The sequence below is a fragment of the Rhagoletis zephyria genome, unplaced genomic scaffold (assembly GCF_001687245.7).
Source record: "Rhagoletis zephyria isolate East Lansing unplaced genomic scaffold, Rhagoletis_zephyria_1.1 Rzeph_scaffold_00153, whole genome shotgun sequence".
NCBI classification, from domain to species: domain Eukaryota; kingdom Metazoa; phylum Arthropoda; class Insecta; order Diptera; family Tephritidae; genus Rhagoletis; species Rhagoletis zephyria.
In genome coordinates, this window is record NW_016157237.1 from 308,920 (window position 1) to 334,994 (window position 26,075).

At 34.2% G+C, this 26,075-nt stretch overlaps 1 protein-coding gene across 1 annotated transcript in view; it reads left to right on the plus strand.

Moving 5' to 3' along the window:
• Nucleotides 1–26,075, plus strand: part of hlk (hulk) — a 95,220-nt gene that overhangs the window by 26,746 nt on the left and 42,399 nt on the right. Inside the window, exons 6-13 of the mRNA XM_017605306.1 lie at nucleotides 18,142–18,324; nucleotides 18,490–18,633; nucleotides 20,134–20,267; nucleotides 20,367–20,547; nucleotides 20,625–20,939; nucleotides 24,085–24,399; nucleotides 25,115–25,759; nucleotides 25,835–26,017. Coding sequence (XP_017460795.1) covers nucleotides 18,142–18,324; nucleotides 18,490–18,633; nucleotides 20,134–20,267; nucleotides 20,367–20,547; nucleotides 20,625–20,939; nucleotides 24,085–24,399; nucleotides 25,115–25,759; nucleotides 25,835–26,017 — 2,100 coding nt within the window. The remainder of the gene's footprint in view (nucleotides 1–18,141; nucleotides 18,325–18,489; nucleotides 18,634–20,133; nucleotides 20,268–20,366; nucleotides 20,548–20,624; nucleotides 20,940–24,084; nucleotides 24,400–25,114; nucleotides 25,760–25,834; nucleotides 26,018–26,075) is intronic.

Consider the following 26,075-nt stretch of genomic DNA (forward strand, 5'->3'; position numbering starts at 1 on the left):
ATTTCAGGGTACTATTTTATATATATATAAGGAAATTTTGAAAGTTAGGGGGGGAAGGCTCGAGCACCCCCATGCCCCTACCTGGCTACGCCCATGGACCCAGATCTTTTTTAAGGTTCAGTAGTTTAGTGCGCTAAGCCTTTGTCGGTCTCAAATCAAAGTTGTATAGGACCCTTAGCACAGTTTTCACAAAGTTATGAAATGAAGTTATTTTCTACACAAAAAGTTTTGACCAATTTTTATATTCAATATGACCTTATATGAGTTTAAAATTCCCTAACGGGTGTCTCTGTACTAAATTACTTGGTTTGATTTTATGGGAAGCCAGAAATTGCCCAGGCTCCTTAGAGAAGCTGAATAGCGTGTCGAGAGAAAGAGAGTAATACTTTCCATTCTCACACAAAAATCCGCCACCTCATTCTAGTCGAAGCCAGATAAAGAAAAATTGCTTTTAACTAAGCAAATTTCCGCTAGTTGACTCAATCGCTTCAACTCAGTTGTGAGTTACCCATCTCTAATACTTAGGGCCGGTTTCTCTATCTCCGGTTAACACTAATCCCCCGGTAAACATCGTTACCGACCTTATCGACTCCCTGTTATATGCATGGAGTTAGAACGTCGATAACAATGTTTAACCGGGGAGTTAGTGTTAACCAGAGATGGAGAAACCGGCCCTTATTGAAGTGAAATTTCTTTAGCGGCGATTGGTTGGTTGGGAGTAAATTGGCAAATTCAACGCAAATTGCACACGGAAATGGTACAACGGAAATGATGCAATGGAAATGGTGCAACGGAAATGGTTGAGCCCGAAACAAGTGCTTATTTTGTGTATGCATATGGTATTAATTTAACTAAAATTTGCTGATAAAAGGATAAAGAAAGGATAAAGGTGACTACGTACATAGATAAAGAAAAGAATAAATGCAAAGGCAAAAATAAAAACAAAAACAAAGATGCGTAAAGATAAAGGCAAATAAATAATATAAAAAAAACTTTTTAATATACAACGCTTTTATAAATGGACTAAAAAGTTGAAAATAATACTTCTCAGTCCCATAGAATTTGTTTTGATAACTTTTGATTTTGAAATTTTAGCAAAAGTCATTATAAACAATCTATGAAATTGAAAATGAAAAACGTGGAGCGCATGCAATTAAAAGCATTCGATTTAATTGACAATAGTCAAACTACATAACGTAGACCTAAAATTTCTACAGCGAAAGTAGAACTTTGAAATCGATTTTAAGCGGTCGTTATTCATATACCCACATACATACATACATATATTACTTTTCATATCAATTCAAGTGTATTACATGCGCCCCACGCTTTTCATTTTCAATTTCATAGATTGTTTATAATGACTTTTGCTAAAATTTCAAAATCAAAAGTTATCAAAACAAATTCTATGGGACTGAGAAGTATTATTTTCTACTTTTTAGTCCATTTATAAAAGCGTTGTATATTAAAAAGTTTTTTTTATATTATTTATTTTCTCCTTTTTAGTCCTGTATGAATAAAAGTTTGCAATAGATATTAAAATAATTCAACGATATTAATAGAAAGGTGCACACACATGCATTTACATATGTATGTACATACGAACGAGCACCAATTAATTTTATTTAAAGATTTGACGTGTCGTCTATTTCCGGTGTAGCAAACGGCGACATCTAGATGTCATCTACCTCGCCCTATTCACTACAGCTATCGCCGTATGCACTACTTCACTACAGATGTCGCCCTATTCACTATGCTTTTTTATAGGAGCTTTTCAAAGCTTTGCTTTATGGTGTCGGACACACAACATTTGAAAGCTTCTGGATCCACAACATTGCAAGTTGATAAAAGCGTTGTAAAATGAAGGCCAAGATAAATGTAGACACTTTACTTAAATATACATATCTATAAGGGCAAAGGTGAAGGGGAATATGTATGTAGATGAAGAAAATGATAAACATAAAAGTAAAGACAAAGAGGAAGATGGGGAAAGAAGGATTAAAATAAAGGTAATTTAAAAGTAAAGAATATAGAGAGAAACATAGAGACTCAATCTGGGAATTATTTTGCGATTTAAGAAATTTTCGAAATTCTCGGGACTTCTCGATATTTTTATCGGTGTTGTTATCGACATTTTTATCGATTTTGTTATCGATATTTTTATCGATTTTGCAATCGATATTTTTAACTATTTTGTTAGCAATATTTTTTATCGATATTTTTATCGAATTTGTTATCGATATTTATCGATTTTTTATCGATATTAATAGATTTTGTTATCGATAATCGATATCAGTGTGGCCCAGGCGCACTTACTTTTTCATTCATTTATTTACATATGTCTACAACGAAACATAGTTATAACAGACATTAAGCGGATAATTAAATATAACAAACTAGTCTTAACACTAAACTGGCTACTTAAAAATTAATTTATAGGACAACATATGTAGGTATTAATTCAAGAAATTCAAGAAATTCAAACAGAATAAGAATAAAGAGAATGGCAAGTTATTACTGACTTGACATAAGGTATCTTTCCAATACTAATGTTGTTGCTCTATATATGTTTAAATATCTAAAAAGCTTGAAAAATAATTGTAATCGGATAAGGTTCTGTTTATTGGCGCGCTTGCACCATAAATCGCTCTGTGTAACCTAACCCTAAAAGCAAATTACGGCTAGGAACATAAAAATGGATTATCTCCAGCAGGCAAGGGCAATCATTTTTTCCCGAAATAATATCCTATTCATCTATTATGCAAAGTTAGTAGGCTAATTAGCCGACAACGGGAGATATAAGATGGCAATGGTTCAGCAACATTGGCAATAGTTTTATTTAAGTGCGAAGTGAAAGTGAGTTTTGAGTCGAAATGTACTCCAAGATTTTTAGTCTCATTTTTAGAGTCAAGGCAAATATCTATACGTATAATAAAATTGTAACAGGCCGATCTCTGTACATTATAGATAGGAAAGAAAAGTTAATATGGGGCTCTTTATCAGAGCAACAGAATATAAATCAATAATTTTTAGAATTTTTCTCTGTCTGCCTGTCTGTATGTTTGTACGCGCATAACTCGAAAATTAATGCATGGAATTGAATACTGTTTCCACCGGTGTATTTCTAGAGGTCCAACTTAAAATATAGAAAGAAAAAAATTAGAGAGTTGCCACTTGTCTGAAAATTGCAGTTTAAGCAAATTGGCAAGATAATATCATTTTACGAATGTTTCAAAGTTATCTGATACGAAGTTAAGCAAAAAGAAGTATGCCATCCTCCAGGCAAGATGTCCCCAGTATGTCAGCGATAATGTCTTACCTATGGTGACCAGGAGTCTTTTCCGAGCACATTTTTATATAAAAAATTTTCTTCTAAGATCCTTTATGCACCTTCGCCTCCGATCCAAATGGATACTTCAAGGATTCATAGTTCGTACATTCTTCGATCTTCGTCCTTGAAAGCCATTGAAGCTTATATAGTAAGCGTGTTCGCCTACATCAAAATAAGCATTTGAAAGAATGTTTTCTTTAACACAACAAAGGATTTCAATTTAATTTTGTTAATAAACAATCGCATTTGTAACATAAATACAAATGTACGTGAATAAAAGTGACAAAAATTTGTATCTAAAAATCCGTTTGTATCAATTGTATCAACAACCGCCAACATCAGATCTATTCATGAACAACAAAGGCAATACACGCAGCATTCATAGCGATAGATAGAATCGTGGGATTAAGAACAAAAGCAGCCCACACGATTTTCTTAACAGCTCACATACATATTCCGGTGCATATTTGGATGTGTGTACATATGCACCTTAGGGTGGTCGAAAAATGTATGGGGAAAAGTTGGAATTTTTATGCTCTCACCCACTAGGCTTCATCTATACAGAAAAAATATACCTCTATTTTTACCACGCTTTTCTTGTTTTGCAAAAAAATAAATAAAATTAGAGGTCGCTTCAAAGCGCTCAAAGTTTTCCATGTATATTTTAATGGGAAAGAAAACCACTTTTCGTAGAAATGGTATACAATTCTTAAAAGTCAATATTTTTTGATCGGAAAACTATGTTTCTCTGCAGAGATTTCTAGTACTAATATTCAATTGTTTATTTAACCATTTTTAAATACGAGCGCTTTGGGCGACCTCTAAATGCTTTTTGATTTCAAAATAAATAAATAAAATAAAAAAAAAGTTTTTAATATAGGTACCACGCTTTTATAAATGGACTAAAAATTAGAAAATAATATATCTCAGCCCCATAGAATTTATCTTGGTAACTTTTAATTTTGAAATTTTAGCAAAGTCATTATAAACAATTTATGAGATTGAAAACAAGAAACGTGGAGAGCGTGTAATTGACAATAGTCAAACTATATAACATAGACCTAAAATTTCTACAGAGAAAGTACAAATTTGAGATCGATTTTTAGCGGTCGTTATTCATATACCCACATACATACATACATACATACATACATACATATATTAATCTTCATATCAATTCAGGTCTACATATTACATGCGCCCCACGCTTTTCATTTTCAATCTCATAAATCAAAAGTTATCAAAACAAATCCTATGGGACTGAGAAATATTATTTTCTTATTTTTAGTCCATTTATAAACGCAAGGTATATAATTTTTTTATTTATTTTTTTCTACTTTTTAGTCTTGTCTCTATAAAATTTTGCAATAGATATTAAAATAATTCAACTTGCAGTGAAAAGAGAACAGAAGACTACATACATATAGCAGCAATTAATTTCGCTGTAGCGTATGTAGTGCATATCTTTAGGCGCAATATTTAACTTCTTCTGGCAGGGCGATGTCTGCCTCAAGAGTTTTTCTAATTGTATGTCTCCGATATGATACCTACGACGAGGTTGATATTTAGACTAGGCTTGCCATAAATACCTTTGCTATATTTATAGTATAAATGGTGGTCTCGACACACAACATTGCAAGTTGATAAAGCATACAAATTCCGACTTCACTTTTTCACATGCATTTTTGGACCATCCTAATGTACATAGTACATATGTTGCATGTGTCGCCTGTGTAGATATATTTTGATGTGATTATAAAATTTGTGTTTCGGGTTTTCGAGCACAAAAAAAAAAAAAACAGAAAGTAAAATAAGATGAAAACCCAAGAACATACATACCATAGCCACGCTGTTTGTTGTCCACCTACAATCGTTGATAAAAATAGCATTCAAGCAATTTCGCGCCAACAGCAAGGCACTGCGTTGACAAATACAGATAAATGTTGAGATTTTCCGATTGGTTTTTTTTCATTATACATACAAGTGAATAATATGTATATGTATTAGTACACGTTTACAGGTGTATGGTAAGCAGACAAGTTCTCTATATTTATTCATACATATGTAGGGGATATTCACATGCATACCCTACATAAGTATAATTAGACTTTAAATTTACACGCAATGAACTCGCTATGAACAATATTTTCATGGTCAAGTTTTATGAATATTTCACTTTTTATCGCTAATTTATTTTTAATTGCGAATACTTTGCCTATACACGTACACATAAATATAGTATATGCGAGTATACATGTAGATACATATAAGTAGATATTTATGTGCATAAAAATTGGAAGTTATTTTATGGCAGACAAATATTTTAAAAAATTATGAAGAGAAAGGTTTTAAAATATAAATACCATTTTTGTTTTTTTTATACCTCAATTTTATTACTATCGTTATCGATCTCCGCATCGCGTTAGTTATCATTATCGAATTCATTATTGTTTCAATGTTGTCGATACGCCAATTGTATTAATGTCGTTAGTGATCTCAGCATCAACTTAGTTATCGTTATAGATTTTGTTTATCGTTTTAATGTAATTATTGCTATCATTAAGTGGTCCTGTTTCGGATTTGTACAACAAGTTTTGCAAATTTTTTATAAAAAGTTTAAATACAAGAACATATATGTATAAGTATAACTCATATTCTTAGTAATATAAGGGTTTTGATATTCTTATCCATTATATCGAGCCCTAATCGCCAAAATAACGTAAGCGACAATATTTTCAAAATTTTCTGCAGAAATATTCCTAGAGCATCAAAAAGAAAATTTTGAAAAAAATGTCGCTTACGTTATTTTGGCGGTTAGGGGTCGATATTATTGTTATAAGCTGTTATTGAAATCGGTTTAGCAAACTTATTCTGGTTGCGTTCTCGATATTCCAATTGTATTAATATCAATATATCGATATAAGCATCGTGTTAATTACCGTTATCGATTTTGTTATCGCTTTCAATGTAATTATTGTTATCGACTTTATAATCGTTATCGGCCCTGTTATCGATTATTTGTAATACTATTAGAACTGACATAGACGCTGTTGTTCTTATTGCATTCGTTATCTTATTTGTATGCTTGTTTATGTTCTTCGTATGAAGCTTTAACCTCTGATCTAAAATCTCCAGAAAAATTTCCTTCGATTTATGTACATATAGAAGATGCTTCTCGTAATTCTATTAAAAAGTTCAAGTTTCATTTGTTGTGAAAGGGCATTTTTTTTTGTTCTTTGAAATACTAATTTTGATCTTCGATTTTATCGATGGCTTCAAATTTCTGGATTCGTCAGTTCGCATACTTGTAGGGATCAGATTTAATAGCTGCCACTTCGCAAAGCGATACAATAAAGGAATGTGAACAGATACTCGATACAGCTACGCTATATTGACTAAAATACTATACGCAGATATTTGTATCTTTTTCTGGAAATTTCGTGGCAATCGCAGAGTGAGCTTTTCTTGAGTATCAATATTTGATCAGACCGATGTATGTACACTCCATCTTACTAAGGGAAAACATCAAAACAACTTACTTCAGATCAGTTTAATTCTTGTTCGCAGTGCCCGGTTGTATGCATATATATATATATCGATATCCTTTTTATGCGTGTTGTTTACATCAATATCATATGTTAATATTTATCGAAATATTTATCAATAGATTTATGGATATATATACCGATTAACATGCATTGCAAACGCGCAGTTACATTGTTAAATCGATAAAATTAAATATTTTTTTTATTAATTTTTTTTTATTTATTAAGTTTTTTTAATCTCAAAATGGCGGGTCCGAAAAGGCGACCAAATTTTATAATGTTCATTTCCACCAAAAATTTGTATATACGGGGGTTTTCCAGGTCGCTAATTTTGAATCCGATTTCAGATTTTTAGTATTTAAAATGGCGAATCCAAAATGGAGACCAAAGTTTTTAATTTTTTTTCCTTTTCACCACAAAGTCATATAAATGCGGGGTTTTCGAAGTCGCTGATTTCAAATGTAATGTCAGATTTTTTTAATTCAAAATGGCCGATCCAATATGGCGACCAAAAATGACGATTCAAAATAGCCGATCCAATATGGCGACCAAATTTTATAATTTTCTCTTTTTCCCCAAAAACTTTTATACAAGGGGGTTTCGAAGTGGCGATGTGAGATTTTTTTTAAATTCAAAATGCGAGGCTATCGGATTCGGAGCAAAAAAATTAAGTTTAAATTAGTATACCACATGTTTGCTATATATTCTTCCATAATCATAGGTGCATCAAATAGAAACCGTTTCCTTTGGATATAAGTATCACGAGAGTTTATATTTGCATTTCATTTGCACAAATTTGTACTTAAATATTTATTTGAAGTATAATTTCATTCAAGTCAAGTATCAAGTTGAAAAAAAAAATAACGTAAAATGCATTTTTCACCTATGTATCATATCTATACCTATGTATGCATATCATTTTTGCTCTTTACTTTAAGTAGTTGTTATATTCTTCGGAGAACAAAAAGTTTGTTACGGCGCTTTTTGCATCTCAGCTGACAGCTTTTTATCAAATATCGAAAAGCACGGCAAAATACACGCAGAAGTCTTCTTCCAAGAAAAAAAGCCCATTATTCAAAAAGTACAACATTATTCTCAGCCCACAAACTATAAATTGAACATTTTTATTGCCCACAAAACTTGAAGACCACCAAATCAAATCAATTTTTTATAGCTCTATTTAAAGTGTAATATTATTGTGTTGGTGTTGGTTGATTTTAATAATAATTAGTAATATTATTGGCCAAATTGGATGTCAACTTTTACAGCTAACATCTCAACGGCAAAACTCTTTCACTGCACTTTTTACTCTGGAGAATTAGTTTAGTGAAGGGACAAAAAAATCGATTTATCGATACTTTAAAATATTACTTTTGGCAAGCAAATAGTAGCTGCCAGACCATAATCTTTTTTTTTTTCTAATATAGATGTTGCTCGAACCAGGGATCCAACGCAGGTCTTTGCACTGAAAAACAGGCCCTAAGTGTACGTGTAAAAGTGCTATCAGTATTTCTTCATTCATGGTACTACGGAACGATGTCTTTAACCGGGGAAGGGTAACTTCTTTCTGAAGTAGCGTTACTAGCTAGAAGTGTCTTTCTCGGAGATCGAGCTAAATATTATGCAATAGCGGTATAAATATTGCCTTTCGATAAAAATCTTCAGTGTTAGATGCACGATAATTAGCCCGAAAATTTTCCATATTCGCTCTCCGAGGAAGGAAGAATGTAAACATTCATTTTCTTAGCGATATCGGTAACTAACGTGGCAATGCAAGCGTCATTTTGCTGTTATCGCTGAAATGCTATGAATATATTGAGTTAATATTAGTGCATTAGACAATTTATTTGAATTTTTTAATTTTAATTAATGGTTTTTAAAGGTATAGTATATTTTTTAACAAAAACCATATCAATCCAAGTTTCAACCTTTGTGCGAAATTAAAAAATCAACAAACTTTGTAAAAATTTCGAGCTTTCTAATTTCATTTTTTAGAAATATTTTGAGTATTCAGTTTTGTAGCCCAATTTAAAGTACCCCAAAATGTTTGAGAATTTTTTTCGTTGAAGGTGTTGCTAATTTTCTCTATATAAAAAAAAAAATTGTCAAAAATGCGTCGTATTGAATAAAATGACTAACATGGTCAATAAAAAGAATTGCCTAAAATCAGTTATTTTAAACTTGCAGTAAAATTGAATGGGCTAAAAAACTGCATGATGAAAATATTTTTTAAAAATCGAATTAAAAAGTTCGAAATTTTTACGACAGTTTGTCAAATTTTTTTTTTAAATGTTGCACAGATTCATGCTTGGGTTTATATGGTTTTTGTTAAAAATTATACTCTAGTTTTATAAACAAATAATGAAAATTAAAAAATATTAAGACAAATGGTCAAATCTTGCCAAGCCTAAGCCACAGCAACCATCATATGTCAACGAGATATTTTGGTATTTCTGAGCCAAGAAATCCAAATAACTGTGCGGCATTTTATCAAAGAAACTTATCTCGAGATAGGCAATTTTTTTAGATGCTCTTCCAATGGAAGTTTTTCTAATGAAAATATAAAATTTTTCAATGGAAACTTATTGTTGTATTTACATATGTGAAGAAAAACCCTTTTTTTCTATATTTAAATCATTAAATCTGTTCCGACATAAGTTTTCTAAATGGTAAATTTTTGTTTTTTTTTTCATTTCAATACCCAGTGTAAATTTGGCATAAAAAAACATTTAATTTTTCCACCTATTTCCTCATTATTTGTTGTCAATTTTCTATTCCTGATGTATTGTCACCATGACAGCACCCCCCTCGCTCTGCAGTTTATCAATTGTAAAGTTGGTAACGATTTTGCGTAGGCGAACACGGATGCACCCACTCGATAGTTGAGCGAAATTGGGCGAAAATATTTATGGTAGCGTAGCGGCACTTGTTTCCATTGTTACCTCAAACATGGCTGTAGTTTTAGATATTCGTGTTGTTGTTGTTGTTGTTGATTTTATATGTGGCCTACAAGTGTCTCATATGGGTGAAGGCGAACATGGGCAGCGCGTGTGCGGCCATTAAATGCATCTCGAGCGATGACTTCGATGTTGTTGTTGGCATAGCTGCATGCGTGTATACATATGTACATATGTATGTACATATACATAGCGAATATATATATATGTATGTATGTATGTTAGAATACCGTTTGGCTAGTGTCGCTTTTTCGTCGTTTGCAACCGTTTTGTGAAAATGGCTCGCGAATTGACAGTCGAACATTAATTTTTGCGCTTGGACGGGCTAACAGAATTTTTAATTGCATTTGCAGTAAAACACATAATTTAGTTCTGCAGCAACTTGACGTTTATACATACATAGTATGTATGTGAGTAAATGCATGTGAGCTTATAATTACATAGGTATGTATGTATAAATTATGTACTATGGATGGCTGTATACTTACATTTGTACATACGTACATACGTTTAGTTTGCTGTGTTGAGTGAAATTTAAATATAAAAACATTTCATTTTGAAAGAAATGCAAATGGCTTGAATGGTTGTCAGTGGCTAAAATGCATTTTAAAATAAATCGAAATACCTGAACTTATTTCTGTTTTGTTTATTTGTTTCAAAATTCGCTCGTTCTTTCAATTCAATGTTAGAGGGGGCGTATACGTGACTTATAAGTTTGTTGTGCGCGCGCGTGTGTGTGTGTGTGCGTGTGTGTGTTCGTATCCACTGTGGCAAACAATTTCGGCGTGGCAAATCTATTTCAAATTAATTCAAAGCTGTCGATGTAATGTCAGTCAATTCGAAGAACTAACTGATCAGGGGATATTTATGTATATAAAAATATTTTCATATTTAAACACGAACATCGCTTGTTTGCTGGAAAATGACATAATTCAAATATTTGTTTTTTGTGTAAATGCTTGAAATATATATTTCACTCTTGCAGTAAGCAAATGATACTAGGTACCTATGTGTATACAATAGGGTGGTCCAAAAATAACAGGAAAGTCAACTATGAAGAATTTTCTTGCCGCGGATTTTTTACTATTTTATACATTCTTCAGTTTTGGAGAGTGGATTGAAAAAAAAAAAATAATGAATTAAATTAGCTAATTGATTTATCGATTTTTATATTGAGTTAGAAAGGATACTTTAACCGTAGTATTTTTTTTTTTTTGGCTTCTCTAATTATTGTATACAAAAGTAGCCCCGACAATGGCTTAAAATCGCGAAATAGACTCGATAATCCCGAATGATATCGAGAAATATAATAAACGGTATACTGAAAAATTAAAGAAAAATTCCGAAAACCCCCCAAAAGTTTCTACAATAATCCCAAAAAGCAAAACACGAAGAATTCCGAAAAAATCACAAAAATCTTCAAAAGTTTATAAAAATTCTGAAAATCACGAAGCATCTCATCGTTTTGTGAATCTTTAAAATAAAGAAAGCTTAAATTGCTGATTTTTTTTCTTTACCTGAACCGTTTATTATTTAGAAGTCTACTTATCACCAAAGGCCTTCTCCAACAATTTCAAGCACAAATGTGAAGACCTTCAATTTTACTCCGCTTCGGAACAACAAATGGTTTTAATTAGAAGCTTTTTAAAGGCGGAAATACATTCGGGGGTTTACCATTGCTTGCGCTCTGGACAAAATAAAGCAACTTTTACTTTTTTCATTTACTTTAAATGCGTCTATAATGCTGGAAGGCGATTGGGTCGAAATATCCTTGCTTTTTTAATAAGCCCGAATAATGTTAAATAATAATAAAATCTAGTCAATAATTTCATGATTATTGATCAGCACTAACCGGAAATTTGATAATTACTGACTTAAATACTCAAATCAATTACTGAAATACATATTAGTCTCTACTAATACATATTGCCGCTGTGGTGTAGTATGAGCGACTTTTTATAACTATCCACATGGGTAGATGGGTAGATACTTACAATGAGGGGGATAGGTCAATAGATAGCTTTAGATCAATCTTCATTGATTTTTTTCTATGTTTCCTACTTCAAATATATATTCTTAATATAGGCTTAAATAGCATTATTTTTATGTTATGGAGACTGCCTGATGTAACACTTTCTATTGGCTTCAAAATTTTTTTATTGGTTCTATACATGAAAAAAGCTAACACGTATTCAAGTAATTTTTTTTTCGGAGATATGATCTGTCAATGTTTGGATTTTTTCGTGGTTCTCACTAATGATGTACTTCTTCAAATCGTTATATCTTGGTTGACCGCGAAAATATGTTTACGTATCTCTATTCGCCGTCGACTTCGATTAGACGCCTTTCTTCGCTGAAGTTTTTTTTATGTGTCCTTTTTCGTTGTCAACATCTGAGCTCGCGCCTTTATCCGTGTCTAGTGACGATATATAAGATGGTCGTGATTGTCCTACACCTAACTTATTTAGCTATCAAGAATTGAACTTATTGAAGTTGATTTGCATAGTGAAGACCAGTTAACTATGGATTTAAAATGACTCCATCGTAATCCTTGTTGAAATATCTATAAAATACATGTTTCATAAAAATGGGGGTTTTTCAAGAACTATTTTTAAATATTTTACTTATGATGAGATATACATACATAGCAAGGTGTTCAAAATTGTGTTTTTGAAAAAATATAAATTTTATTGAGAATTTCGATACCTTTGAGTGGAAGAATTTCTTTTGCGGAATATTTTTTTACGTAGGTATGAAAACACTGATTACTCCTTAAATTTTTCATACAAGTAGCACATATCGGTTTCTGAAATGTTTTTAAAGTTAGTTTAGTTTTATGTATTTTGGAACGAAAGTCCATCCTCCATTCAAGTTTGGTTTGTAAACAAAATTTGACAAATGTTCATTGAAATTAATATGGTACAAAATTTGTATTTCAAAACGGCGAAACATGGCAACCCTCTTCAGAAATATTTTTAGATTAAAACTCCCTAAAATACTTTTCATTTGATATCCATCTTGCGTAGCTTTCGTTCAATTTTTCGGAATCGAAATTAAGTGGCAACCTTACACTAATATCATAAGAGATAACACTTATTATATAGACAGAGCGTTGTTTAATTGCCTAGTAAAAGACTATCCATAAATCGTACAATTGTATATTTATTTTCTAAACATAAAATTACATAGGTGGCAACCCTACTCAAAGTATTTTTTTTTTGGATTTTGCGATTTTTAAATTACTTTCCGTTTGCTAACCATATTACGATATTTTATTTAATAATTACAAATTATTCGGAAAAGATGGCAACTTTCTACAAGTATTCTCGGAGATAGTATTTATTTATACAACATTAATTGCAAAATAGTATCTTACTACAATTCTTCGGAGGAGCCGTTTCCGATAAACCTATGTATATATCGCATACCGTCTTCAAAAGTGGCACAGCTCTAAAATCAGATTCTGAAATATTGCGGCTTCAAAACCCATAGTTTTCTAGTTAGAGAATATATGTAAACATGAAGATAATTTACAATAATTTGAGACAAAATCCTACGAAATGTTTATGCAAAAAATTGACCAAAAATTTGCAGGTTTGAAGTAGCTAGGGCTTACCGTTGATTTTTGCCATGGGCTTTTTTGTGGATAAAAATTTCAAACATAGTTTATATGGACGAAAATGCGGGTACAAAAATTGGCAAAGACCAACGGTAAGCTCAAATGCTTCGAAGTTGAACTTGCAAAAGAATAAAAAATATTCTGATTAAAGGCCCGTATGCAGCTCTAAAGAAAACGGTCAAGAAAAAATTGCCATTATTTCGTCTGTGCGTGCAAGAAATTTTGACATCTGATACTTCCCCAGCCTGTTGCCTCACGCTTTCCTCAAGAAAAAATGGAACGGGCATATATTTCTGTTACACATCTGGGTTGCCTTGTGCTCTTTTTTACACAAAAAACTTTAGAAAACCGAGTAGAAGGCGTAGCACATTTCTTAAGAACTGCGTACTGCCTTAAGCAAATTTGACTCAAGAAAAATTCTAAGCTATTTCTTGTACGTCATTTTTTTTATGGAGTTTTTGCTTTTCTTGAGACCTGCATACTGGCCTCAAAATGTTTTAAATTTTGATGAGCTTTGGTTAAAATTCGTATCCATAAATATCCTACAAAGTTTGAAATTTTGGTTAAATTGTATTTTGTAGATCGTAAGCTCATAAAAAGTAATAAATGCTAATTTCTGGAACCCCCCTATTTGCAGCAAGAAAAATTTTCAATTAACTAATTTATCCAAAGTTCAAATATGTAATATATTTTTTCCGAACTGCGTTGGCAATGTCAAACGTGTAAACAGCCATACAGCTTTAGCACACAACTAACCTTCTTTGGGTTAAGCGCAAGTATACAATGGCAAGTCTTTAAAAATAAATTATCTTTTTCGGTAAGGCGAAGTTTAACAAGTCTTGATAAGCTTTTTAGGTTTTTAAAAGCACAGTAATGCAGACACCAGATTAAAACTACCGGCGCCTAGTTTTCGAACTAAAACCTAGCCAGACCTGAAACAAATCATCATCAAATACGATTCGTGAACCCAATTGCAAATGGCCGACTGACTACTGCTCGCACAGCTAAACAGACTGCGGCACCTACCAAATATTCTACGACATACATACATATTTGTATTGTAAAAATGTGCTCTTGCGTTCGAATTTGTTGTCAAGAGCTACGCGAGGAATATTAACGTTTTTACACAGTGAAAAGAAGAAATAATAAAAACAAAAATTAAATTCATTTTATTACTAAAAATCGTCGCCATTGCTAGTAAACATCTAAGTTTATAGATGCTCGGTATTTGAATGTGTGTACATACATACAACACATCTTTGTGCGACTGTGTAATGAGTAATGCCATGAAATTTATGCGTTAAAAACATTTTAATAAAATATACAATAAAATTTTAATTTGGCCTCATGCCAATCGAATTTCACTTTGTAGATGGACTTACTAGGAAAGATGATAGCAACAGGCGAAAAATAAACAATAGCAAACACGCAATATTAACTTGAATACAAACCAAAATAAAAATATTGACAAAATGCAATGAAATGCATTTATGCTTTCAAATTTGAGGTTAGAAAAAAATTAAATATAAAACAAAATATAAAATGCAAACACAATTCATTTTGCTGTAAGAGCAAATACAAAAATCAACAATGCTGTGCCTTCGGTTCCATCTTAAATTCACCACACCATGCATTTTTGGTGTGAGTGCAAGTGCATTATCGAAGCATTCTCTCAATTACGATAAGCTTTAGAGAGAGTGTGTTTGATATGGGAGATTATGAATCCGAAAAGCTTTGGCATTGCAGAACAACTGAAACTCTGCCGGTACGATTTGTTTACAAAATGTAACGAATGTCTGTAATAGCACGAAGAAAGGGATGGAGCTTATCAAGGAGTGCCTTAACTGATTTTACATCCTTAACATGCTTATTTGTAAGCCATGGTTTTACTTAGGTTATGCAGGCAGCTGCTCTGAAAAGAGTTCACTTTGAGGTCACAATGGTCCATTACGATGCCCAGAGGCCATGTCATGGAGATTTTTTACTTACATAAAATTCGTGGGAGTGGAAAGGAAAATCAGTGTCAACTTCCACTGTCAGGATCACAGTGAAATTATGGGGTCACTCTGTTGTTTTGCGTCGGTTGAGAATCTCCTATCATTTTACTATAAATAGCCGTGCATTGAAGCGGAGATTCCCTAATTTGCGGATTGCTGACCTGTTAAGTTGAGTCGGTGTCTCAGTTAAATTTGCTACGGCATCTCCTCGTTATGGGTGCTGCGATCTATGAAACCCTCAAAATCTGGATTTTTTTTGTCCATAAAGCTTGGGTGCTTCGCTTGTTCATATTAAAAGGAGCCAGGAGAAGGATGCTTCTATCGTTGTCGCTTCTAGATGTCAGCTTTAAGCTTCTTCTTTTGGTCCTCTAAGTATACGCACAATAGCCTCCCCCGTGACACCACTGACTCCTTCAAGGTAGCTTTCGAAGAAGGGGCATGCAGCCTGTTGGGTCTGTAACACGGCTCTATTCCACTGTTGATGGTTGCAAAGAGCCCAGCAGGTGGTCTGTATACATGACTAGCGAAGTCAATCGAAGATGAGGGAAATATAGCGCTAGTCCTTTCACCGAGCCTGCGAATAGACACGGAGAAGTATCAAGTGTGGCTTTTTACTACCTAAAAGACTTTGTAGACAATGTCATTAGCTTCTCTTCGCTTTATGGCTAATGTTGTTGTTTAAGCGAGATTTCATTGCGATGTATATTTCTCCGACGACGTAAGACCTGTTTTGAAGGTCCTATTCTCGAATCGACGAATTTTTCTTCCGGAGCCTGGCGGGTTTGACGATACATAGTTTAGAGACCTGTTTGTTCTGTTTAAGGCGCGCATGTATCAGAAGAGCATTGTGTGCCAGAATGTAACCCTATAACCTCCTAGTAGGTAACACTAGCGTACCACTCATTATCCCGCGCTCGGGAAAGTGTAAATCAGTGATGCTCAGATAGAGCTTATATTCTATGCGCGCCCAAATAAAATATACAGAGATTTTGAAAGAGTAACGAAAAAGCGACTTATTCGTTTTGCTCTAATTCCAAACTTAAATGCAGTGGTGCTCAAAGCATACATATACATATATGGACGGGCAGTGAGCATCACTGAGCCAATGAGACAAAAAAGCGATAAAATAATGGTTGGGATGGCGGGGTGTTTGGCACGATTAAGATTGAGACTGAGATTAAGATTAGGATTAAGATTACGATTAAGATTAAGATTAAGATTACGATTAAGACTAAGATTTAAAATACCATTAAAATTAGAATAAGTATTAAGATTAAGATCTGGATTGGTATATATGGGTATCAAATGAAAGAGCTTGACAAGTAAATCACAGTGCTTGATACCAAATTAGGAAAACTTCACTACACTGCCAAAAAAAAAACAACTGATGTTTAGCGACAAAACTGCTTCATGATTGCAACACCGCATTCGTGCCTTTTTTGACTGTCGCACAGTGTAACAAGTGCAGTAACATCATTCTAGCCGAAATAAACGTAATGGAGCCGATACCCTACAAACTTTGCATCATCTCATGCGCAGCGGTTTTTAATTTAGAGGTTGTAGATTCAGCTGTCACCAATTATAAGCATAATGAAATGTTGCATACTTTAAAGCGAATATTTATTTATTTTCACTAAACTTCAGCACTATACTTCCCACGATAACTTTATTGTTTCTTGTTAGAATTTGTATGCGTTAATTTAAATATTAATGTACATTAGGGTGGTCCTCAAAATAATAAACACTTATATTTTGCATGAGACAGTTCTTTATATTGTTTTTAAAATAAATTTCAAGGGGGTCGCTACCAGGATTTGAAAATAATATTTTCAAATTATTCAAATTTGAGCTAAGGAAGTGCCCTCTTACTGCCGGTTTCAGTGAAAAGTGATCTTTTTCTGACAGTTTCCTTATTAAAATAAGATATTGCTCTCCCTATGCATGCATTTCTTGGAATTATTTTAAGATCAACTTTTGTAACCAGCATTATTTAGACAAAATTAAAAAAAAAAATCCAACCTAATATTAAGTTTATAAGAATAGTTTTCAACAGAAATTCATATTTATCAGATTTACATGTTTGAAACCTTACAGCGACCCCTAAAAATGGTTTTATAATTTGGAAAAATTAAGAGTGTCATATTTTTTAAGGACCACCCTAATGCACATGCATAAGCGTTCATCTGTATATATACTTATAGCAATATTCTTCAACTTTATATAGTTGGTGATACACAGCAACCACACAAAAAAAAAAAAGTATTTAACGAAAATGTGACCTCTATTCACATACACAAATCTGTATCTAATACATATGTACATAAATATGTATACCTGCGTACATACATTTACACACACTCGATTGCACGTCCCCTGTTTCCGCAAAAGCACAAGCACGCACACACACAAACCAGCCTGTTATATATTTCATATGTACATACAAAGTTTTGTACTTGTAATTACACCAGATTGCCCTACCTACATACATACGTATGTACATACTTGTTATGCACGCCCTGCCCGCCCTGCGCGCTGCTCAATGCCTACATAAGAGAACATACTACATATTGCATCCAAATCCCGATCGAAAGCCTCCAATCTACTTATCTGCATCTACAAATATTAAAAGCAAATTTTTTAATAAATATCTGTTCAAAATATTCCTCCCATCCCCTTTCCGAACGGTGAACAGATAAACCGCAATGTCGTAAATGTGCCAAAGCTTTGCAAGAATTGGAAAATATCGACGATGAAGCAGATCAATTGGGCATCGGTTTTGTCAAGATACACGATGAGGAATTGGCTGAAGAATACAATTTGGGCAATCTTCCAGCACTGGTCTACTATCGCCATCAGACGCCGATCATATACGAAGGTAATAAAAAAAAAAAACAAAACGAACAAGTAAAAACCTAATATGTTTGTATGTATGTTTACACAAACAACAACAACAACAACTGCCACAATCGCATACATACATACATAAATATTGCTGAAACTGGCTTACTAAATAACTCCTCCTACCCATCCAACAATGCAGGTGAATTGTCACGTGAAGAAGATGTCTTGGAGTGGTTGGTGCAAAATAAATCGACTGGCGATGAGGATGACGTGATCGAGGATGTTACAGCTAAAACACTGTCCACTCTGATAAGCAACATCGATAATTTGGTTGTATTATTTTGTACGTTTTGTATAAAAGACGGTTCTTAATGAAATCCTAACAGCACGATTTCAATGCGCAAAGGGTGGTGCAAACACTATGATTTTCTTTTTTCTTTTTTGTTTTACTTTTAATATTGAGGGCTTTTTCTTATTTGTAAGAGAAAATCGGTTGGATTTTGCAAAACATAAAATGTACTCCGATGTCTTGCCGTCATCAGGACAGAGTTTGAAACTACAAACAAACCGTTGTACATACTTATATGCCAACAAACACCGTTATGAGCGGTTAGATAACGAGCTGCCTGATGCCAGTTACATTTATAAGATTTATACCATTTCTAGATAAAGGATTTAAAAAGATTATTTATTTTGGAATGAAGCTTTGTGCCATCTTCGTTCCAAAATAAAAAATCGTTCCACCCTGTCGGAAAAATCAACCGACAAAATCAACAGATAAATAAATAACCAGTCCCATCCAAGGTCCCCTACCACTCTCCAGTTCTTACTGCAATTTAAGTTTACCCACCAAATAAACGAAAGATCTCCAGGGAGACCAACTGGGATGACAGACAGAATGGTTCCATGAAGACGATTGAACAGATTGTATTTTGCCCGGCTTGACTAATGATCTCGAGATATGTACATATATCCGTATGCATTATTATCGAAAGTTTCCTCGAACATCTTCTTGAACTCTATAGCCCTTATGTTCTGAAACTGAAAGGGTGAATTCGTGGATTTCTCTTAGTAATTTCTGACTTGGTGACATAAATTTAAGTATTTATTCATTCATTGGTATTCCATTGGTATTGGTATTGGTTTTAGGTACGATTTGTGTGGCGAAATAGGCACGTTAAATCAAGCAGAGTTAAACGAGACTTCATTGCTTAATTGGGCCGGTGAGGGACGAGTTTCGATAATATACAATTGTATCGATAAAATATTAGTTGCGACTAATTAATGCCCAACTGTAACACATGGAAAATAATTGCATTAATCATTTAGATTCCAGCACCTCTTTGGCCTCGAACTCTTTAGCAGAGAAGTTAAGCGATACCTCTTGTTAGAATTGAGAGCAAGCGCACAGTATTCCGTTTTTCTCAATACTCAAATTTAGCAAGCCTAAGAAGATCCCTAGACTATCCCCGGTCCACCCTAGACCAAACTAATCTCGCAGTAGCACATTCCCTGATTTTCCGCCAGCATTTGCTGAGTTGACCCGGGGTCCATCCTTCCAAGAGACGGCCACAACTTAATAGTCAAGGGAACTTCCACTCTCTCTTTCCTAGGCGATATTACGTCCACGGTGCCGTCTCTGACCAGTTCATTAGCCACACAATTTCTTGCGACATCACTATGGCCTGGCACTCACAAACAAGTCCGAGAAGATAATATTCCGACGCGAACGGAATTAAGGTATTGGTCTATTACACGGGAACCTTGTTTGCACCACCCTTTAGTGCGCCAGTGTGAAAAACTCTTGCATGTTTTCCAACTATATACCTATATATGTACATAGATGATCATGGTAATGACGATTCAATGACCGTATTGGAAGAGCTAGAACAAATCGACGACGACTGCGATAAACATGGAATTCAATTTGTAAAAATTGATGATTCCAAATCCGCAGCGGACTATGGAATCGATTCGGTAATATATGAAGCATTCGATTTTGGGCGTGTTATATGTAGTTAGTATTATTTCAACTCACTTTTTCACAATACGTCCACACGCGCACACCCCCTACAGATTCCGGCAATAGTTTATTTCGAAAAACAAATTCCAAATATTTATGATGGCGATCTCATGGCTGAGGAGCAGATATTGCATTGGCTGGTGGGACAGCTGGAGCACGACGAAATCGAAGATGTTACCGATGAGATGCTCGACAAGATGGTGAAGGAAGGACGCGTTATGGCGGTGTTATTCTGTAATTATACTAGATACCTTATACCCTCATCCCTTTATCAACATGGCAAAATTGTTGTTTAATCGATTGCTTTTTAGATGATAACAATGATAAAAAATCGCAAAAAGTACTCGAAGAATTAGAGAACATCGATGATGAATGCGATGCGTTGGGCGTTACTTTTGTGAAAATCGACAATCCTGAAGAGGCCATCGAATACGGCATAAACAAAGTTCCTAAATTAATTTACTTTGAAAAAGGCATTCCAACCATTTACGAGGGCAATCTTGAGGATGAAGAGAAATTGCTGAAATGGCTCGAAGAGCAAACAACATCCGATCAAATTGAGGATATTACCGATGAAATGATGGATTTGATAATTGAGAAGATGCCCTATGTAGCTGTGCTCTATTGTAAGTTGCCGTTAGAGTGGGTGTAGTGTATGTATGTATGTACATATGTACATACATACTACTTGATTATGGCAAATCGGCTGAAGCTATAGTCAGCGGACTATGGTGGATGTGAAGGCATGATTTGCAATATGTATCAAAAACAAGCGGAACTTTTACATAATGTAGATAAGAATGAATGTGCATACATATGTGCATGTGTCTGTGGTTATTAGATGTTTGTGTGTGTAGCGTGAAAATGATGTTTTGTAAAGCTGTTTTGAATTTATTTTGTTTGACAAGGAGCTAATTTCAACACTGTGTTTTAATTGATTGTTGTAAAACTTTCGGCGCATTTGGAGAAATATTATGTGAACGCTAATCGCGTGCTCAGCTTTATAAATAAATTAAGGCTTTCTATTAGGGCTCTTAAAATTATTCGAATAATTCGAATATTCGAACGTCCGATCGCCAATCGTTTGTACGATTTTCAATCGAATGTTAATATTCGAACAGTTGATTCTCTTCGCTTATTCGAATAGTTGATAAGCTCCGATTATTCGAATACCTTTTTAAAATCGAATATTCGATCGTTGTAATAAGCGTTATTGTCAAACTAATATTGTATGTATGAATGGTATGTGTATTATACTATATATATGTTCAAATAATAGTAAAAGTCCACAAAGACGAGACAGATGCAAAGAGGCACATGCAAAAACTTAGCGCCAAATTCGTTGAATTGCAGTGATTTCTCGACGCGATTTCAGCATGGTTCAGCTTACGAATGATACTGAAATACAATCATAGAATTTAACCCTTTCATGATCGGGTCTTTTTGACCCCTTCTAAAAACCACTTTTATGAAAATACATTAAAAATGGCAGTTGGAGAGTTAAATTTTTTTTTCGAATATTATGATAAGCGAACAAAACAGCTCAAATAAATCTGTGGCATCATATGTTGCTCTGTACATGCTATATACAGTGCCAGCCACTGGAATAGCGCACCCTTTTGATAATCCGTATTGACAGGGTTCTTTTTGTTAACTTTATAATCATCAATTTTTTTATGAAAATATACAATATTCTTTATACAAAAATTATAATATGTAATTCCACGAATTTTCATAAAAATTTCATACTTTTTAGAATCATTAAATTTACACCTTGATTATTAAAATTGAATGGGCTGGCTATAAACTGCTTACTCAAAGAACGTTGTTTTTTAATTATAAATTTTGATGAAAATTTGTTGTATAAAGTTTGAAAATCGAATTTACATGGTTTTTGTAACAGAATATGCCATATTTTTGTAAAAAAAAAATAATGAATAATAAACAAAAGGAAAACTGTATATACTAAGAATCAAAAGGGGCGCTATTCATGTGGTCGGAACTGTTTGTATGTGGAAAACTGAAATGCAGATTCTTCGTTCAGGCTAAATTTCCAAATTACGGGTCATCAACCTCATTCCATCCATATCATATCCAGCGTGGAAGTGGTAGTCCTATTAGACAGGGCCATTATGGGTGCCCGACTGTCCGAAAAATAGCTGGAAAGTTGCGTTTCAAACCCTTTTGATCCGTCTGTGCACCAGTGTACTTATCTGGGATCTAATTAAGATTAATCATTTAATCAGACCTCTAGGTCTGGAATTTTGACATGGAATTTCTCTCCAAAGCAGATTTTCTTAGCATAGACTCGGAGAATGCGCAAATTTCTAGACCTGGTCCAACTTAGTCTTTTATCCAGGGTAGCCCCAAGATATTGGACTTCGTCAGAGTATTAAAGCACTGTCTCTCCAAGGGTAACCGCACCTAGCTTCGGTTTATACCTTCTCGCAAAGGGCCTTTTGCGGGTTTATATTGAGGCCCTCATTGGAAACGTCAGCTTGAGTACTGTCGAATTTTTCCGTAACCATAAGTACTTAATACTCCGCTTACCCAAAGCATCGTAACCACTTTCCTTTAGTTTGGTTAAGCGGCCATCAACCACGACAGACCAGAGTAGAAGGGAAAGAAAACCTCCTCTGTAGGTATCCACTTATTGCTCTGAGGTTCCGTGAACTGTTGCGTAGTGACGGTGTTACATCACACTCACGAAGAATGGTGTCAATCCACCCGACAGTAAAGATTTCTGTGCCTGTTTGGACTAGTGCTCTTGAGACAGAACTGTCGCAGTATTATCAAAAGCCCCCTCGATGTCCAAGAAGGCGCTTAGAGAAACTTCCTTAAAATCGAGAGCTCTTTCGATTGTACTCATCAGACAGTGCAAACTGTATATCTTATCCCTAATATGTGGGTCCAGCAGTCGTTCGATGCGTTTTAAGATCTCCTGTGAATTTCGAGTCGCCGAGGAATGCCACTACACTTTACTGTTCACTAAGATTTTCTTTTAAGTATTCCGGTACCCCGGGCGTAAGGACACTAAACCACTTTCCTATTCTAATAGCTCAGCGTTCGGTACGCGGACTGCGCTTTTATCATCGCAGCGATGTTTGTCTGAACAACTTGTTTGCTCCATATATCAGTAAGCTAAAAGGGCGAATTAACCGACTTGTACTTATGTATATTCAGACCGCAAGGGCTAAACGATTTCAGTTTTCCTGCCTAGAAATTTCACCCAAAGCAGATAGCCTCTGGTATGACAGGCAGCTATTTAACTCGAGAATACCCAATAATTAAAAAAGTGGATATAAAAACTGGTTTGATTAAAGTTAAAAAATCCAACTGAATTTTGTTGAAAAATAACACTTTATATAGCTTTGCAATAAAATATAAAAAATGGCAATAACTGTGCATAAATACATCTGTGTTGTCTATGTTTATTGGCTTTTGATTGAATTGCGCGTGTAAAACGTTATTGGCCGCTATTCTACATACTTAGCTGTCTAAAACCTAACCACTAATTTTCAGTAAAAGGCAATTGGAACATAATTCCGAAAGTGTAATTCTATAAGCAGAGATGGAAATTTAGATTAGGCATTTTATAAATTAATTTAAGTAAATTAGTTCGCTCATCGTACTCTAGTAAATGAAAAAAAAACCAACAGAGGAATACTTAGCTTGTGTGTGTACATTTAGAAAATATTGATTTTTATTATGAAATTATACTCTCTTTATTCATCCATTTAATTCTTCATGCTCTCCCCCCTACTCCCACAGACGACAAAGATCAAAAGAAATCGCAAAAGATTCTCGCCGAACTGGAGAATATCGATGATGAGTGCGATCAAAATGACATAGCTTTCGTTAAAATCGACGACGACAGTGAGGCCAAGGAGTGGGGTATCGATGAAATACCATCCATTGTATTCTTCGAACGTGGCATACCGCATATATACGAGGGTGATTTGATGAAAGAAGACGAACTCTTGGGTTGGCTGGTACATCAGAAGCGACACTCGGAGATACCGGAAGTCACCGATGAAATGAAGGATAAACTGATTGAAAATACTGAACATTTGGCTGTTATTTTTTGTAAGTAAAAAATTCCACTTATTTCTTAGTTTTAATTTTATGAATATTGAAGATATTAATGACTTAAAGCTGAGAACTATGAACTTATTAGCTATTGAAATTATCTGCCACAATTATGTAATTTCAAATTAGAGTATTGACTTTTGACTGTTTAGAAGGTTTTTAGATTGTAATTAGCTCGAAATTTCTGTCGCATCCATTCCCTCTAATGTTTTGCCAATCAGCTTATTAAGCTAGGAGGCCATTCAATCAATTTTAACGGGATTTAAATCCGAGTAAGAATTACAGGTCAAAATGTTTTCGTATCTCCAACTTTTTTTGATATTATTAAAGTATATATTGACCCTAGCCAAGAGACCATAAGTTCCTTAATCTTCTGCAGCATTATAGGTCATCTAGGTCAGGAGATTTATAAACCTTTGATCCTCCGATTATAACAAATATTAAATCATGCATGGAACGTCTTAGGTCCAACACATTCTCTCTTCCCATAGATGTACATATCTGAACTGCTCTGATGTACAATAAGTTTGACTCTCATCAGTTCAATATGGATTTAATTTTTTGTTTGATTCCGATACACGGGAATATAGAAAAATGTCGTCTTAATATAGGACAATGTGGCTTTAGTAATAAAACATGTAGTTTTCTTCAATTTAAATTTCCTTAATTGTTGATAAATTTTTGCACACGCATATTTTCAATTCCACACCAGACGACAAAGACGACAAGCAAGACATTCGCGTACTCAACGAATTGGAAAACATCGATGATGAACTAGAAAAGGAGGGTATCGTTATTGTGCGCATTGATAATGCCGCCGAGGCCAAGGAATACGGCTTGGATCACTTGCCCGCACTCATTTACTTCGAAAACAAGATACCAGCACTGTACGAAGGCGACTTAATGAATGAGGATGAAGTATTGGAATGGTTGATTTTACAAAAACGTACTGCCACCATTGAAGAAGTTACCGACGAAATTCTCACCGAGCTAATCAACGATCACGAATATGTTGTGGTATTCTTTACCGGCCCTTGCGAACCTGGCGAGAAGTGCGACAAAACTTTGAGTGCATTGGAAAGCATAGACGATGAATTAGATGAGGCTGGCATTATTTTTGTGACCACCGAGGATACAAATATCGCTAAGAAGCATAACATTAAAAACTATCCACAGTTGGTATTCTTTAGAAATCGTGATCCATTGGTATTTACAGGTGATTTGGATGATGAAGATGAGGTGTTGGCGTGGATCACCGATGAAGATACGCTGGAGATACCCGGTAAAATTGAGGAAGTAAATACCAAAATGTTGGATAAGATATTGTCGGAAAACGACCATGTTGTGGTGTTCTTCTGTAAGTGCGAGTTGAGTTTGTTTGTTGCTGGAGATATGTGTAATAAATGTTGCTTTTTCTCCATTGAACCTATAGATCGCGAGGGTGATAAGCGCTCACAAAAGATACTCAATGAATTGGAAAACATTGATGACGAATGTGAAGAGAAGGACATTGATTTTATCAAGACTTCCGATCCGGATGTGGACAAAGAATATGATTTGGCTAGTTTGCCAGCGTTGGCATTCTACAGACACAAATTCAGAACAATATACGATGGTAAGTGCGTGGAAGAGTAATGGCGCTGAAGGAAGTTTACTTCATTGCTATTTCCTGT